General features: G+C 40.3%; 1 protein-coding gene across 3 annotated transcripts in view; it reads right to left on the bottom strand.

Annotated features, from left to right (window-relative positions):
• The window catches only part of BRD10 (bromodomain containing 10), a 97,158-nt gene extending 84,987 nt beyond the window's left edge, over nt 1-12,171 (bottom strand). For all 3 annotated transcript variants that reach the window (XM_064290528.1, XM_023545276.2, XM_010587953.3), the window contains exon 1: nt 11,598-12,171. In XM_064290528.1, the coding sequence (XP_064146598.1) occupies nt 11,598-12,166 (569 nt within the window). In that variant the 5' untranslated portion in view covers nt 12,167-12,171. The remainder of the gene's footprint in view (nt 1-11,597) is intronic.

Raw genomic sequence — 12,171 nt, 5'->3', positions numbered from 1 at the left:
ATAGAAATACCTTATCATCTAGCAATCCCACTCCTAGGTATATACCCTAGAGATACAAGAGCAGTGACATGAACAGACATACACACACCTATGTTCATTGCAGCATTATTCATAACAGCAAACAGATGGAAACAACCTAAGTGCCCATCAATGGATGAATGGATAAACAAATTACATGCAACGGAATACCACGCAATTATAAAGAATAATGAGGAGTCCATGAAATATAATAACATGGGTGAATCTGGAGGACTGTATGCTGAGTGAAATAATGTCAAAAAGGCAAATATCATATGATCCCACTATTACAAAAAATCAAGAATAGATAATACACACAGAAAGCAAAGTTCTTCGATGGTTACCAGGAATGGGAAGGAGAGGGAGGGGGAATCACTTTCTAGATATCAGACACTTATTACATTTAGTGATGGGAAAGGCAATCCTAAATATGCGCAAAGTCAGCACAACTTGACCAAGGTAAATAAAGACGCTAAGAAGTATATGAGAAAAAGGACAATATCAGTAAATGCTATAACACATACCATCTTGCAACAGCAGTAAAAACAACCAAACGATATTTGTGTGGTTACGTAGGTAGATAAATGGGTGCACATATGTGTATAGGAAGGCATACGCAAGTAAATGCACATGTAGGTACAGGTCCATCTGTAGGCATAGGTATATACACATTTGTGTGTGCTGTATATATATCCACATGTATAATAAACCACATAGGGCGCACAGTCACAGAGGCTTCCTAGACATATACAAAACAACTCGCGGGATTGGTTTACTGCGTTAAAAGACTCAGGACCATAGTCTCGGGGAGCAACTTAGTCAATTGGCATAACATAGTTCACAATGATAATGTTCTACATCCTAGATTGGGGAGTAGAGTCTGGAGTCTTAGAAGCTTGCAAGTGGCCATCGAAGATACAACTACTGGTGTCTACTCATCTGGAGCAAAAGAGAATGAAGGAAATCAAAGTCTCAGAGAAGAAGCTTGTCCATGGGACTAATAGTCCACCTGAACCACAGCCTCTTCTAATCCGAGACCAGAACTAGATGGTGCCTGGCTACCACTACCAACCATTCCGAACAGGGACACAATAGAAGGTCCCAGATAGAATGGGAGAAAAATGTAGAACAAAACTCAAATTCCTAAAAAAGGCCAGATCTACTGGAATGAGAGAGACTAGTGGAACACCCAAGATTATCACCCCAAGATACCCTTTGAACTTGGAATTGAAGCTATTTCTGCAGGTCACCTTTCAGCCAAATAACAGATAGGCTTAAAAAATATCACCGATGAGTAACGTTCTCCCTTAAACAATTAACTATATGAGACCAAACAGTCAACATTTACCCAAAATCAAAGATGAGAAGACAAGGAGGAGAAGGGAATCTAGGTCAATGGAAACAGAGCAAACGGAGTGGGAATAATAGGAATGCTGACACATTGTAAAAACTGTTAACACCCTTTGAGAGACATCACCTTTTAAAAAAGCCTTTGAAATGACCTTCGGAATTTACAACGATCTACAGCTTAATTTCAACAGTCGTGAAAGTGAAACAGCAACAAACCAAGCAGAAAAAGTCCCTGCCCTCATAGATTTTTGAAAGAAAGAAATATATGTATATATATATACACACACACACACATATATATAGCTAAATTATATTATAAGGAGCCCTGGTGGCCTAGTTGTTAAGCACTCAGCTGCCAGCTGAAAGGTCAGTGGTTTGAACCCACAAGCCAAACCTCGGATTAAAGATGTGGCAGTCTGCTTCAGAAAAGATTACAGCCTAGAAAACCCTACGGGGCAGTTCTGTTCTGTTACATGGGGCTGCTATGAGTCGAAATCGACTCAATGGCACCTAACAACAGCAATAACAAATTACAGTATGTTAAAAGGTAGCAATAAATGCTATGAAGAAAAATAAAGGAGGCTAAGGGGGATAGAGAATGATCAGGGAGAGGGACACTACTTTAGAAGGGATGGCCAGGAAAAGTTTGTAGATAAGGTGGCATAAGAGAAGTTAGGGAAGCAGGGAATGAGGATATCTGTGGGAAGAGAGCCAAATTTAAACTTGCCTTTACTCAAGCACAAATATTCCAGGCAAATATAAAACATCTTCAATTTTATTATTTTCTAATATTTATGTCTACCATTCTTAACTACAAAAAAAAAAAACAAAAAAACCCACTGCCATCCAGTTGATTCTGGCTCATAGCCACCCTACAAGACAGAGTAGAAACGCCCCATAGGGTGTCCAAGGAGCGGCTGGTGGATTTGAGCTGCTGACCTTTCGGTTAGCAACTGCGCTCTTAACCACTGAGCCATCAGGGCTCTATTTTTGAGGAATTAAGATATATTAAAAATGGAAATAATCTATACTCAGAGCTGTTTCTATGGAAAAAAATTTGTACGTAACAAGTTTTTCAGATGGCTGATTTTTCTCCTTCAGTGCAAAATGAAGCAGACTGTTCTTATCTTTAGGGCAAACATTGAGAAAAGTCCTTTAATTCACTGGGAATTGTATGCCTGGCAGAATTTTGGTGTCCCTTACCATACTTGTTAGGCAATCTACTATCAAAATTGGAAATCAATTTTAAAAACATAAAACATGAAATGCCCTAAGGAGAATAACTAACACTCTACCTGACTGAGCATTTTATGGAACAGATTTTTTATTTCAGCCTCAAAAGCCTGAGAATGCACACCACATATTTCCAGGCTGGAATAGACTGTAAAATAAAACCAACCTTTAAAGATTTTGCAAACCAAAGCTATTGTTATTTTAAATTGAGTTTTATTATTTGAAAGAAAACTTGTCTAGCAAATGAAATGTACCTGAGGGAAGAAGCTGTCCTTTGAAAATAGAGGATTTCATATCACTTCATGTACTAAATAACAATTCAAACATTTTCTGCTTTATATCTTGGCAATGTTTTTCATTGATTCTAGTTTAGAAAACTTGAATTCTCACAAAAGAACAATATTAGTAAAGTACTTAGTATAACAAGAGGTTTATAGTCAAGCTGTTTTGCCTTAAACTGGTTTATTTCTATCCGTATTCTCACTTTTTTTTTTTAATCTTTTGGTGGTATGCCTACATAGAAATGAACAAATGTGAATTCCAAGACACACTAACATATAAAAAGTATAAAAGAAGCTATTGAAAAGTTATTTTTGTATGAAGGAACTTTCAGATGGCTATACTCAAAAACTTTATGTAGGAAAGTCTGGAGTGAGTTCTTGGCATAAGCTATTCTAAGTCCTTAAGGCTGCACCTAAAAAAAAAAGTGTAGATTTTATATCTCGAAAAGTATTATAAAAAAACAGTAACAGTAGTACATAGTCATTGAAGAAATTAAAAATTAGAGAAAGTGGAAGGGAAAAATGACCTACGTTCCGTTACCCAGAGTTACAACTTTTAATATTGTCTTAGAGCCTTGGTGATTATCTGTTTTTTTACCCAGTTTTTTTCTCAGTTTATTCAAAATGGCAAATACTAATTTTCCTTAAATAAAAATATTTTTCCTACAAAATATGCTTATTGTAGAAAACCTAGAACATACAAAAAAGTAAGAACAAAGAAAATAAAAAACATCCAGGATTTCTCCACTTAGTAATAACCACTATTAACATTTTGTGGTTTTCCTTGGTCTTGTTTTAAAAGTGTATATACTTCCTATTCTGATTTTTAAGCACAATTAATTTTGGAACATTCACAGGGCCCAGGTGGAAGATGATAGAATAAAGGGCTTGGTGATGGATAATAGTACCACTGGGGTTTATTAGTACTTTCCAATTTAAAAAAAAAAAAAAAAAGAGAACCTCAAGTAATTTAATATGAATTTTAAAGATTCATGTTATTATGCAAGTTCCTTGAGAACGAAAATGGTCATTATTGGTTCTGGCCAACTCTAATGTTATGGAGATAGCCTAGAGATGATTTTAAAACTAAAATACAGCTATGATAGGGACTATATCTTCTCTCCAAAGGCATTTTTTTTTTCCTGCTCTAGTTTGTTTCTTACGGACAAAAAAATACAAGGGCACAAATACAATGAGAAACAGACTACAAGGCAAAACACATTAGGATCTACTAGGGTATTTTTATCATATTAAATCTTTCTCTAATATTTTCAAATGAAACAAAAACCTCTTTAAATAATAGTCTATAAGTTTACTAGGAGTCCCTGGTTGGCGCAAACAGTTGAGCGCTCGTCTACTAGCCAAAAGGTTGGCGGTTCAAACCCACAGAGAAGTACCTTGGAAAAAAGGCCTGGCAAACTGCTTCTGAGAGGGCACAGCATTGAAAACCCTATGCGGCATTTCTTCTCTGCACACATGGGGTCGCCATGAGTCAGAATCAACTCAAGGGCAATTAGCAACAAAAACAAGTTTACCATATTTCAAACAAAACTTTTTACTCACTCCAGAATAAATTCTTTTTGGCTTCATTAACCAACTACCCACCCACTGCTGTCCAGTCGATTCTGAGTCATAGCGACTCCATAGGGTTTCCAAGGCTGTAAGTCTCTACGGAAGCAGACCGCCATATATGTTTCTCCCAAGAAGCCGAGGGTGGTTTCAAACTACTGACCTTTCATTTAGCAGCCGATCACTTTAACCACTGTGCCACCAAGGCTCCTTATTACCTACCTACCTCTTCCCAATTAAGGATCTCAGTTTTAAAATATATTATATATATTTTAGGAGTCCTAAGGTAGCACAAATAATTAAACGCTAGACTGCTAACCTAAAGGTTGGCGGTTCAAACTCACCCAGAGAGGTGCCTTAAAAGACAGGCCTAACAATTTGTTTCTGAAAGGTCACGGCCTTGAAATCCCTATGGAGCATTTCTACTCTGCACACATGGGGTCACCATGAGTTTGAACTGACCTGATGGCAACTAGCAACAAAAACAACATATATATTTTAATCATAATCTGTGTAATCTTCTGTCTTTTCAGAATGAAGACAGTCAATTCTCACACAAAGTTCTGGCTTTGGTCCCATTGTCTTTTTACTAGACTCTCTCCTGGGCAATCTCATACACTCCCACTTCTTTACTCAACATCCTTCTGCAGATTAACTTTTAACTCAACGTCGCTAGCCCTAGTCATTCTACTGAGCTCCACATGCTCCCTTCTGCTAATTTTCAGCTGGACAGCTCCACGTTCACGTTTCTCAGCCTGAGGGAACATTTCCTCGCCTGGCCTCAAATTCATTTTGGACATCGCACTCTTCTTCACACCCCACATCCAACAATTCGCTATTTTATCTCTCTTGCCTGATGAATTGACCTCTTGGTATTCACTTCAACCTTTCTATTCCTACTGCTTAGTATCTCTTCCTGGAATTAACTCAAAAAACTTTTCATTGGCTTCCTTCATTTTCTCTTCTTACACTTCAGCCTTCAAGCCTCCAAATACTAGTAAAATCATGACACTCCCTCTGTTAAAACCTGTGATGGATCAATACCGCCTAGGCTCTAAATTTCTTAGCAAGCACTTAAGATCCTCCATAATTGGCCCAAGCCTATCTTTCTAGATTTACCTGTTACCACTGGTCCTCACCACCCTACACTCTAACCACTGGGTATAAATTAAACAAAACCCACCACTGTTCAGTGGATTCAGACTCATAGCGATCCTATAGAAGAGCAGAACTGCCCCCACAGGGTTTCCAAGGCTGCAAATCTTTATGGAAGCAGAGGGCCACATCTTTCTTCCGTGGAGCAGCTGGTGGCTCGAGCTGCTGACCTTTCAGTTAGCAGCTGAATGCTTAACCATTGTGCCACCAGGGCTTCTTTTGAGTATAAATTATTGGTCCCCAAATACTTCACACTCACCTGGCTCCATATCTTTACTTGTGTGTTTCTGTTTACCTACCACCTTGAAGTAAGGGATAATGTCCTGTTTATCAGTGTGTCCACAAGGTTTTACATACTACCCAGCAAAGAACGGAAACCCCGGTGGTGTAGTGGTTAAGTGCTACAGCTGCTAACAAAAAGGTCAGCAGTTCGAATCCACCAGGTGCTCCTTGGAAACTCTATGGGGCAGTTCTACCCTGTCCCATAAGGTCGCTATGAGTCGGACTCGACGGCGACGGGCTTTGTGTTTTAGCACAGAATAGCTCCAATAATTATTTAGTGAACTCCTCGACTCTACCTATTAATATTTTATTCACTCTTCAAAACCTAGCTCAAAAGCTATGACCTTTGAATAAAGTCAAGAGCTTCCCACTCCCTGCCCAGTAACTGTTCATCCTCTGCACTCTGACATTTTATAATACAGCTCATTACAGTCATCTTCAAAGTATGCTCCCTAAGACTACCACTATTTCATGAACTGAACCAAGCTGCGCCATGAAAAATACAAAAGTGATTATGTTCTCCTAATTGGTTGAGTAAAAAAACCCAAGGTACTAGACAGAATGTCTTCAATTAAGGACTTCCTCCCCATAATCTAAGCCTTTTGTATCATCTGGCAAAAAAAATTCAAATGTTGAATACAACTAAGTATAATATATCAGTATTTCAGGGTGTTCTGCAAATAATGGCATGACTTCTAGGTGTTCTGACAATGCAACAAGTTTGAGAATCATGGTGTTTTACCATGTATACCTTTTACAATACGTGTATGTTTCTCCCCATCTTTTAAAACTTCTTGGTGGCAAGGACTGTCTTGCTCACCCTCCAAGTCCTAGAATAATGCAGGTACTCCAAAAATGTCTTGTTAACTGAAGTCCTTCATCCTTTCATAACTGCACTTACACATTTTCTGAGCCTTCCCTAAGTCACACATTTTTTAAAAAAAGGATGGTAACAATAAATAGAATTACATGGAGTATCAAGCTCTACATTCTGAAGTTCTGAACAAGAGACAAATCCAAATTCTACTACAAAAGATTCAAAATTTTTAAATATTTATATAAAAATAGACAATTACAGACTCCAGAGAGAGTCAGACCACAAGGGAGAAATGAGCATCTTATTAAAATTTCTAGTTAAGTTCCAGGTTTTAATCTTAATTGAGTATAAGCAAGTCAACAAAAATTCAAACTTGGAAGAGGATTAAAATCAGTCTACTATAATATTCATTTTTATTTCTATTACTACTTATATGTGGAAATCTCTAAAAAATTTTGAGGCTTCACGATGATACTTTTGTACTCCCATCTCCAAAGTGGGGAAAAATATTCTGCCAACTAAAAAATAATTACAAAACTCAACAGCCTTCAGCTACATTTTAGCTCATTCTGCATTATTAGCCCATTACATGTACCATTCTTTAACAGCAACTTAATTTAGAAATCAAGAATAATGTTAACATGGACATGTATTCAAGCTTATTTTCACCAATTTATTATCTTAAATGGCCAAAATTAAAATTTTAAATTCATCTTCACTGAGGCCACTGGTGATGCCTCTCCTTTAACCACAGCTTTTAAAACTAGGAAAAGCCATCTTCTGGCTACATGACAACAGTCTTAGGGCTTTCAAAAATATCATTTCAAAATTAATTTTGTGAAAGACAAAAATTCTTATTAATATAAGACAATTTTTTTCCAAAGGGCTTTAGCTTTTTTTTTTTAAATAATTTTTATTGTGCTTTAAGTGAAAGTTTACAATTCAATTCAGTCTCTCACACAAAAACCCATACATACCTTGCTCCCAATTACTCTCCCCCTAATGAGACAGCCTGCTCTCTCCCTCCACTCTCTCTTTTTGTGTCCTTTTCACCAGCTTCTAACCCCCTCCACCCTCTCATCTCCCCTCCAGGCAGGAGATGCCCACATAGTCTCAAGTGTCCACCTGACACAAGAAGCTCACTCCTCACCAGCAACCCTCTCCAACCCACTGTCCAGTCCAATCCACGTCTGAAGAGTTGGCTTCGGGAATGGTTCTTGTCCTGGGGCAACAGAAGGTCTGGGGGCCATGACCACCAGGGTCCTTCCAGTCTCAGTCAGACCATTAAGTCTGGTCTAATATAAGACAATTTTTAAAGCTCTGTGCATAACTTCCCAGTATTTTATACTCTTTTCCACTTAATATATATTTTTACCCTATTTTTAATGCTAGCAGCTATTTCTCACAGTTGCCTTTAATTAATGAGATCTAAAACATAACTTCCTTGAGAACAGATATGTTGTCCAACAGAGAAAATATTACCTTTTTATTTTTATAGGTGGTCAAAACTGTATTTTTAATACTAACTTTAAGAAGATGTATTGGGACTTTCAAAATATGGCATCAGTTTAGAATAAGACAATACACACATACGCAGTTCAATATAAAATTCATTAGTGCAATTAACCAGGCTTTGGAAACTAAACGACGTACCACTTGTTTCAGCCCTACTTCTGTCATAATTATTTCTCACACACACACACACACACACACACACACACACACGGCACTGCCCCATAGGGTTTCCAAGGAGCAGCTGGTGGGTTCGAACTGCCAACCTTTTGGTTAGCAGCAAAGCTCTTATCCACTGCGCCACGAGGGCCCATATAACACACTATTATGTACTATAAATATACGTAAATTATATTTATAAATTATTTATAGATCATATACTTGTGGTGCTATTATAAACATCACAAAACAAAAACCCAAAATAGAAATTTTAAAAGGATAAAATAAAAAGAGATACACTAAAGTTCTAACGTTTTCTTCCCTGACCTCAGTGGACCATCCACATACTTCCTGAGGTGGAGAACCTGCTCTGGATACCACACTGCAGTACAGAATTACTTGTAGTTCCCAGAAACACTATGCTGTTTCATGCCTTGCATTCACTGTAATTCAGCATTCTGGAATGCCCCTTACCCGCTCTGAAAAAATCCAGTAGCAATCTCCACTTCTTCAAGAGTCAGCTCAAGTGTGAACTTCTCTTTAATACCTTTTAACTAGTCTCTTTCCCCGTTCTCCTCTCCTCTTCTCACCATCCCAACCTTCATCCTCTCCTTTTCATAGTTAGGTCACCCTCCTCCAAGTTTCCCTTGCACCCTGTACATCCCCTTCATTACAATATATTTTTATCTTTTTAAGTATCCGTTTCCCTACTCAACTATAAACTACTTAAGGACAGTGTACTCATCTTCTGCTATTAGGGAGTAGAATTTAACTCTAGCAGACACACAAATATTTGTGCAACCAAGTAATCTAGTCTAACACCCTCATAGTATAGATGAAGAAACTGAGACTCAAGTTATACGTATCCAAGATACTACGTGATGCCACTGGGCTGCTCTTTAACGACAGCGTGGCATCCTCTTTATCTAGTGTACTTTTGTTTTTCAGTAGAAGGCGTAGTAGTACATGGAGCTGTGGCAAGGTTCTACTCCAGGAATTTGGAAATAAGAATAGGAGTTAATTCAGTGCCTTGCAAATATTTACCAGAAGACACATGAAAACATAAATGATAATGTCTAAAGGATTCATTGGTCTTTATTTCTAAAACACCACATACTACTTTAAAATATTTATAAATAAGGTACCTGAGTCATCTACTTGCTGGAAATCATATTCATGTGCACAGTCTATAGGATACTGTTCTAGAGCACTGCATATCCTAATTGCATCCCAAACAGTTGTTAACTTACACTTTTCTCAAAGTTGTGCTCACTTAAAGCACTTATTTAGTAATGACTCAGATTTTAGGGTATGATTTACTAGTGTTCACAGATTTGGCAAATCTATTATTTACAGAGTGTTTACATATATCAAATATCGAAAAAGTAGGAACTCAAAACTTCAACCATCTCACCATCATATTACTTTTTGCTACTAAAATGCAGGAATTTTAGCTCTCCTGGCCTAAGAATGTAGGAAATACATTATAATTTTTATAACTTACACGATGTTCTAAGTTTAATTTCTAAGTATGGGAGCTACTAGATCACACTGGAATGCAGTATTCTGACCACTGGTCATGGAGAATGATGATTCTAAGCATTTAGAAATTTACTTTTATGTAAAACAAAAAACAGTCTCCCTGCTCCTTTGCAGGACCCATAAAATATTGTACATACAGTACTTCTGAAAACACTATAATTCATTCAAGCCTGTATCCTACTCCTTAGCGCTTTCATGCAGTCATTCTTTTGCCTGTTCTGGAACCCTGTTTCCACATCTGTAAATCTGGAAGCTTGGGCTAGATGAACGCTAAGGTTACGTTCAGGTCAAAAACATGTGACTTCAATTAGGAGTATATTTAACTACTTGACATTAAAAACACCGATGAATGGGTTGTTTCTTATGGGAGTTATTATCTATAATGCACTGTGGGCATGGTGGAGTGCTTTGTTAAAACCTGCCACACAGGTATACCATCACTAAAAAAAGTAGTAAAAGTAATTTACAAAAAATGTGTAATTATTCCACTACCAAATAATTCTACTGACTCAAGCCCTGTGCTGTTGCCAATGTCTGGCAAAAAACACATGGGAAGCCAGTGACAAACAGGTACTAATTAGAAAGATAATTTATTTTTAAGTTACAATTACAAGCCACTGACCAAAAAATTGCTAGCACAACTTTTCAGAGCTATTCTGTAAAAAAACAATGCACAGTTCCAAGCATGAGGTAATTATCAATTTTATTCAAACTAAAATTGTAATGGCTAGCACTTATGCCGGGCTTGCTAAGCAGCCAGCGCTGTTTTTACATTTATTAATTCATTTAATCCTCCCAGCTACCCTACGAGGTAGGCACTATTATTATCCCCATTTTACAGATGAAAAAAATGAGGCCGAAACGGTTGAGTGACTTGGTCAAGTTCGCTCAGCTAGTAATCAGTCAAAGTATTTTTCGCTTCCAACTACCGACAAGCTTCAATTATTTTTCTTCTCCTTAAGAATTTCCACTTGAGAAATTAACTTGGCTCACATCAATTGCGCAGTGATTATAAAATCAATACATGTATCTTAGTAGCTTCCTGTCTTAGATTATTTCCTTTCACGAAAGAAAAAGAATTGACTCCGGATATAAGAAAGGAGCATACCAAAAGCCCGGGCCTGCCTGAAATGCCTACGACTTCTGGAAGAATAAACACAAATGTCTGAACTTATTAGAAATTTACTGTTGCCGCCTTCCCTAGTATTGCAAAAACTCGGCCTCACCAGCTGAAAGCCGAGAGAAGAGGAGGAGGAGTGCGCCCGAGGTATCGTTAACCACTGAACAGCACTCCCTAAAACCCGGATGGCCGACGCCAGGCGTCAAAAGGTACAGGTTCTTCCACGGCTGGAAACCACCACCTCACACGAAAGTCAGACTCGCTTCTCTGACGACAGCTCCTCCTCCAAAAAATCCAAACAAAACCGTGCTCAAGCTGTCCGCTGCGAGCTCACCTGGCACCTCCCGCAACTTTCCTCCGGCCGCCCCGGGAGCCCTGTCACCGCGCGGCGCGCCCCGCGGCCCCGGCCAGGTCGCCGGCCGCCGCCCCTCCCCGGGTCCTGCCCCGCCGCCGCACCTATCAGCGCCGCCCCCGGCCTGGCCCGGCCCTCCGCGGACACGTGTGAGGGTGTGTTTGTGTCGGTCTGTCAGTCCCACCCGGCCGGGGCTCGCCCGCTTACCGGGAGAGCAGCGCCAGCTTCTGCTCCAGCATCATCTCCAGCTTCTGGCCCTGCCTGGAGACCCAGTGGTCCACGCCGTGCAGGCGGTAGCACGTCTCCAGCATCGACCTGAAGTCCGCCACGAACTCGGTGATGCCCGCGTACTGGCCGCGGGAGAACTTCTCCTCCATCTTCAGCAGACACATGCCCGGCCCGGGCGGCGGAGCAGCGCGGCCACCCCGGGCCCCGGCGCGCGGGCCCTCGGCCGCCTCCTCCTCCCCGCCGGCGACGCCCCCCACGGGCTGCAGGAAGGGAGCGGTGAGGCCGCGGTGCTTCTCCTGCAGGAATTCGCCCAGGATCCGGTAGCCCTGCTGCAGCTCGTAGGGCAGCTCCTGCCCCTTGCAGCCGCCGGCCGCGGCCGTCGTCGCCTCCTCAACCCGGCCGGTCGCGTCCTCCTGCAAGGCTGCACTCCTCCCTCGGGCCGGCCTGGCGGCCCCCGCCTCCTCGTCATCCTCGTCCTCGGCCGCCGCCGGCGGCCGCTCCTCCTTCCCGGCCGGCTCCATCTCCGCCGGCGTCTCGGGCGCGCTCATGCCCG

The sequence above is a fragment of the Loxodonta africana genome, chromosome 9, assembly GCF_030014295.1.
Source record: "Loxodonta africana isolate mLoxAfr1 chromosome 9, mLoxAfr1.hap2, whole genome shotgun sequence".
NCBI classification, from domain to species: Eukaryota; Metazoa; Chordata; class Mammalia; order Proboscidea; family Elephantidae; genus Loxodonta; species Loxodonta africana.
Note: the sequence above shows the minus strand (reverse complement) of the source record. Positions and strands in the feature narration are given on the sequence as shown.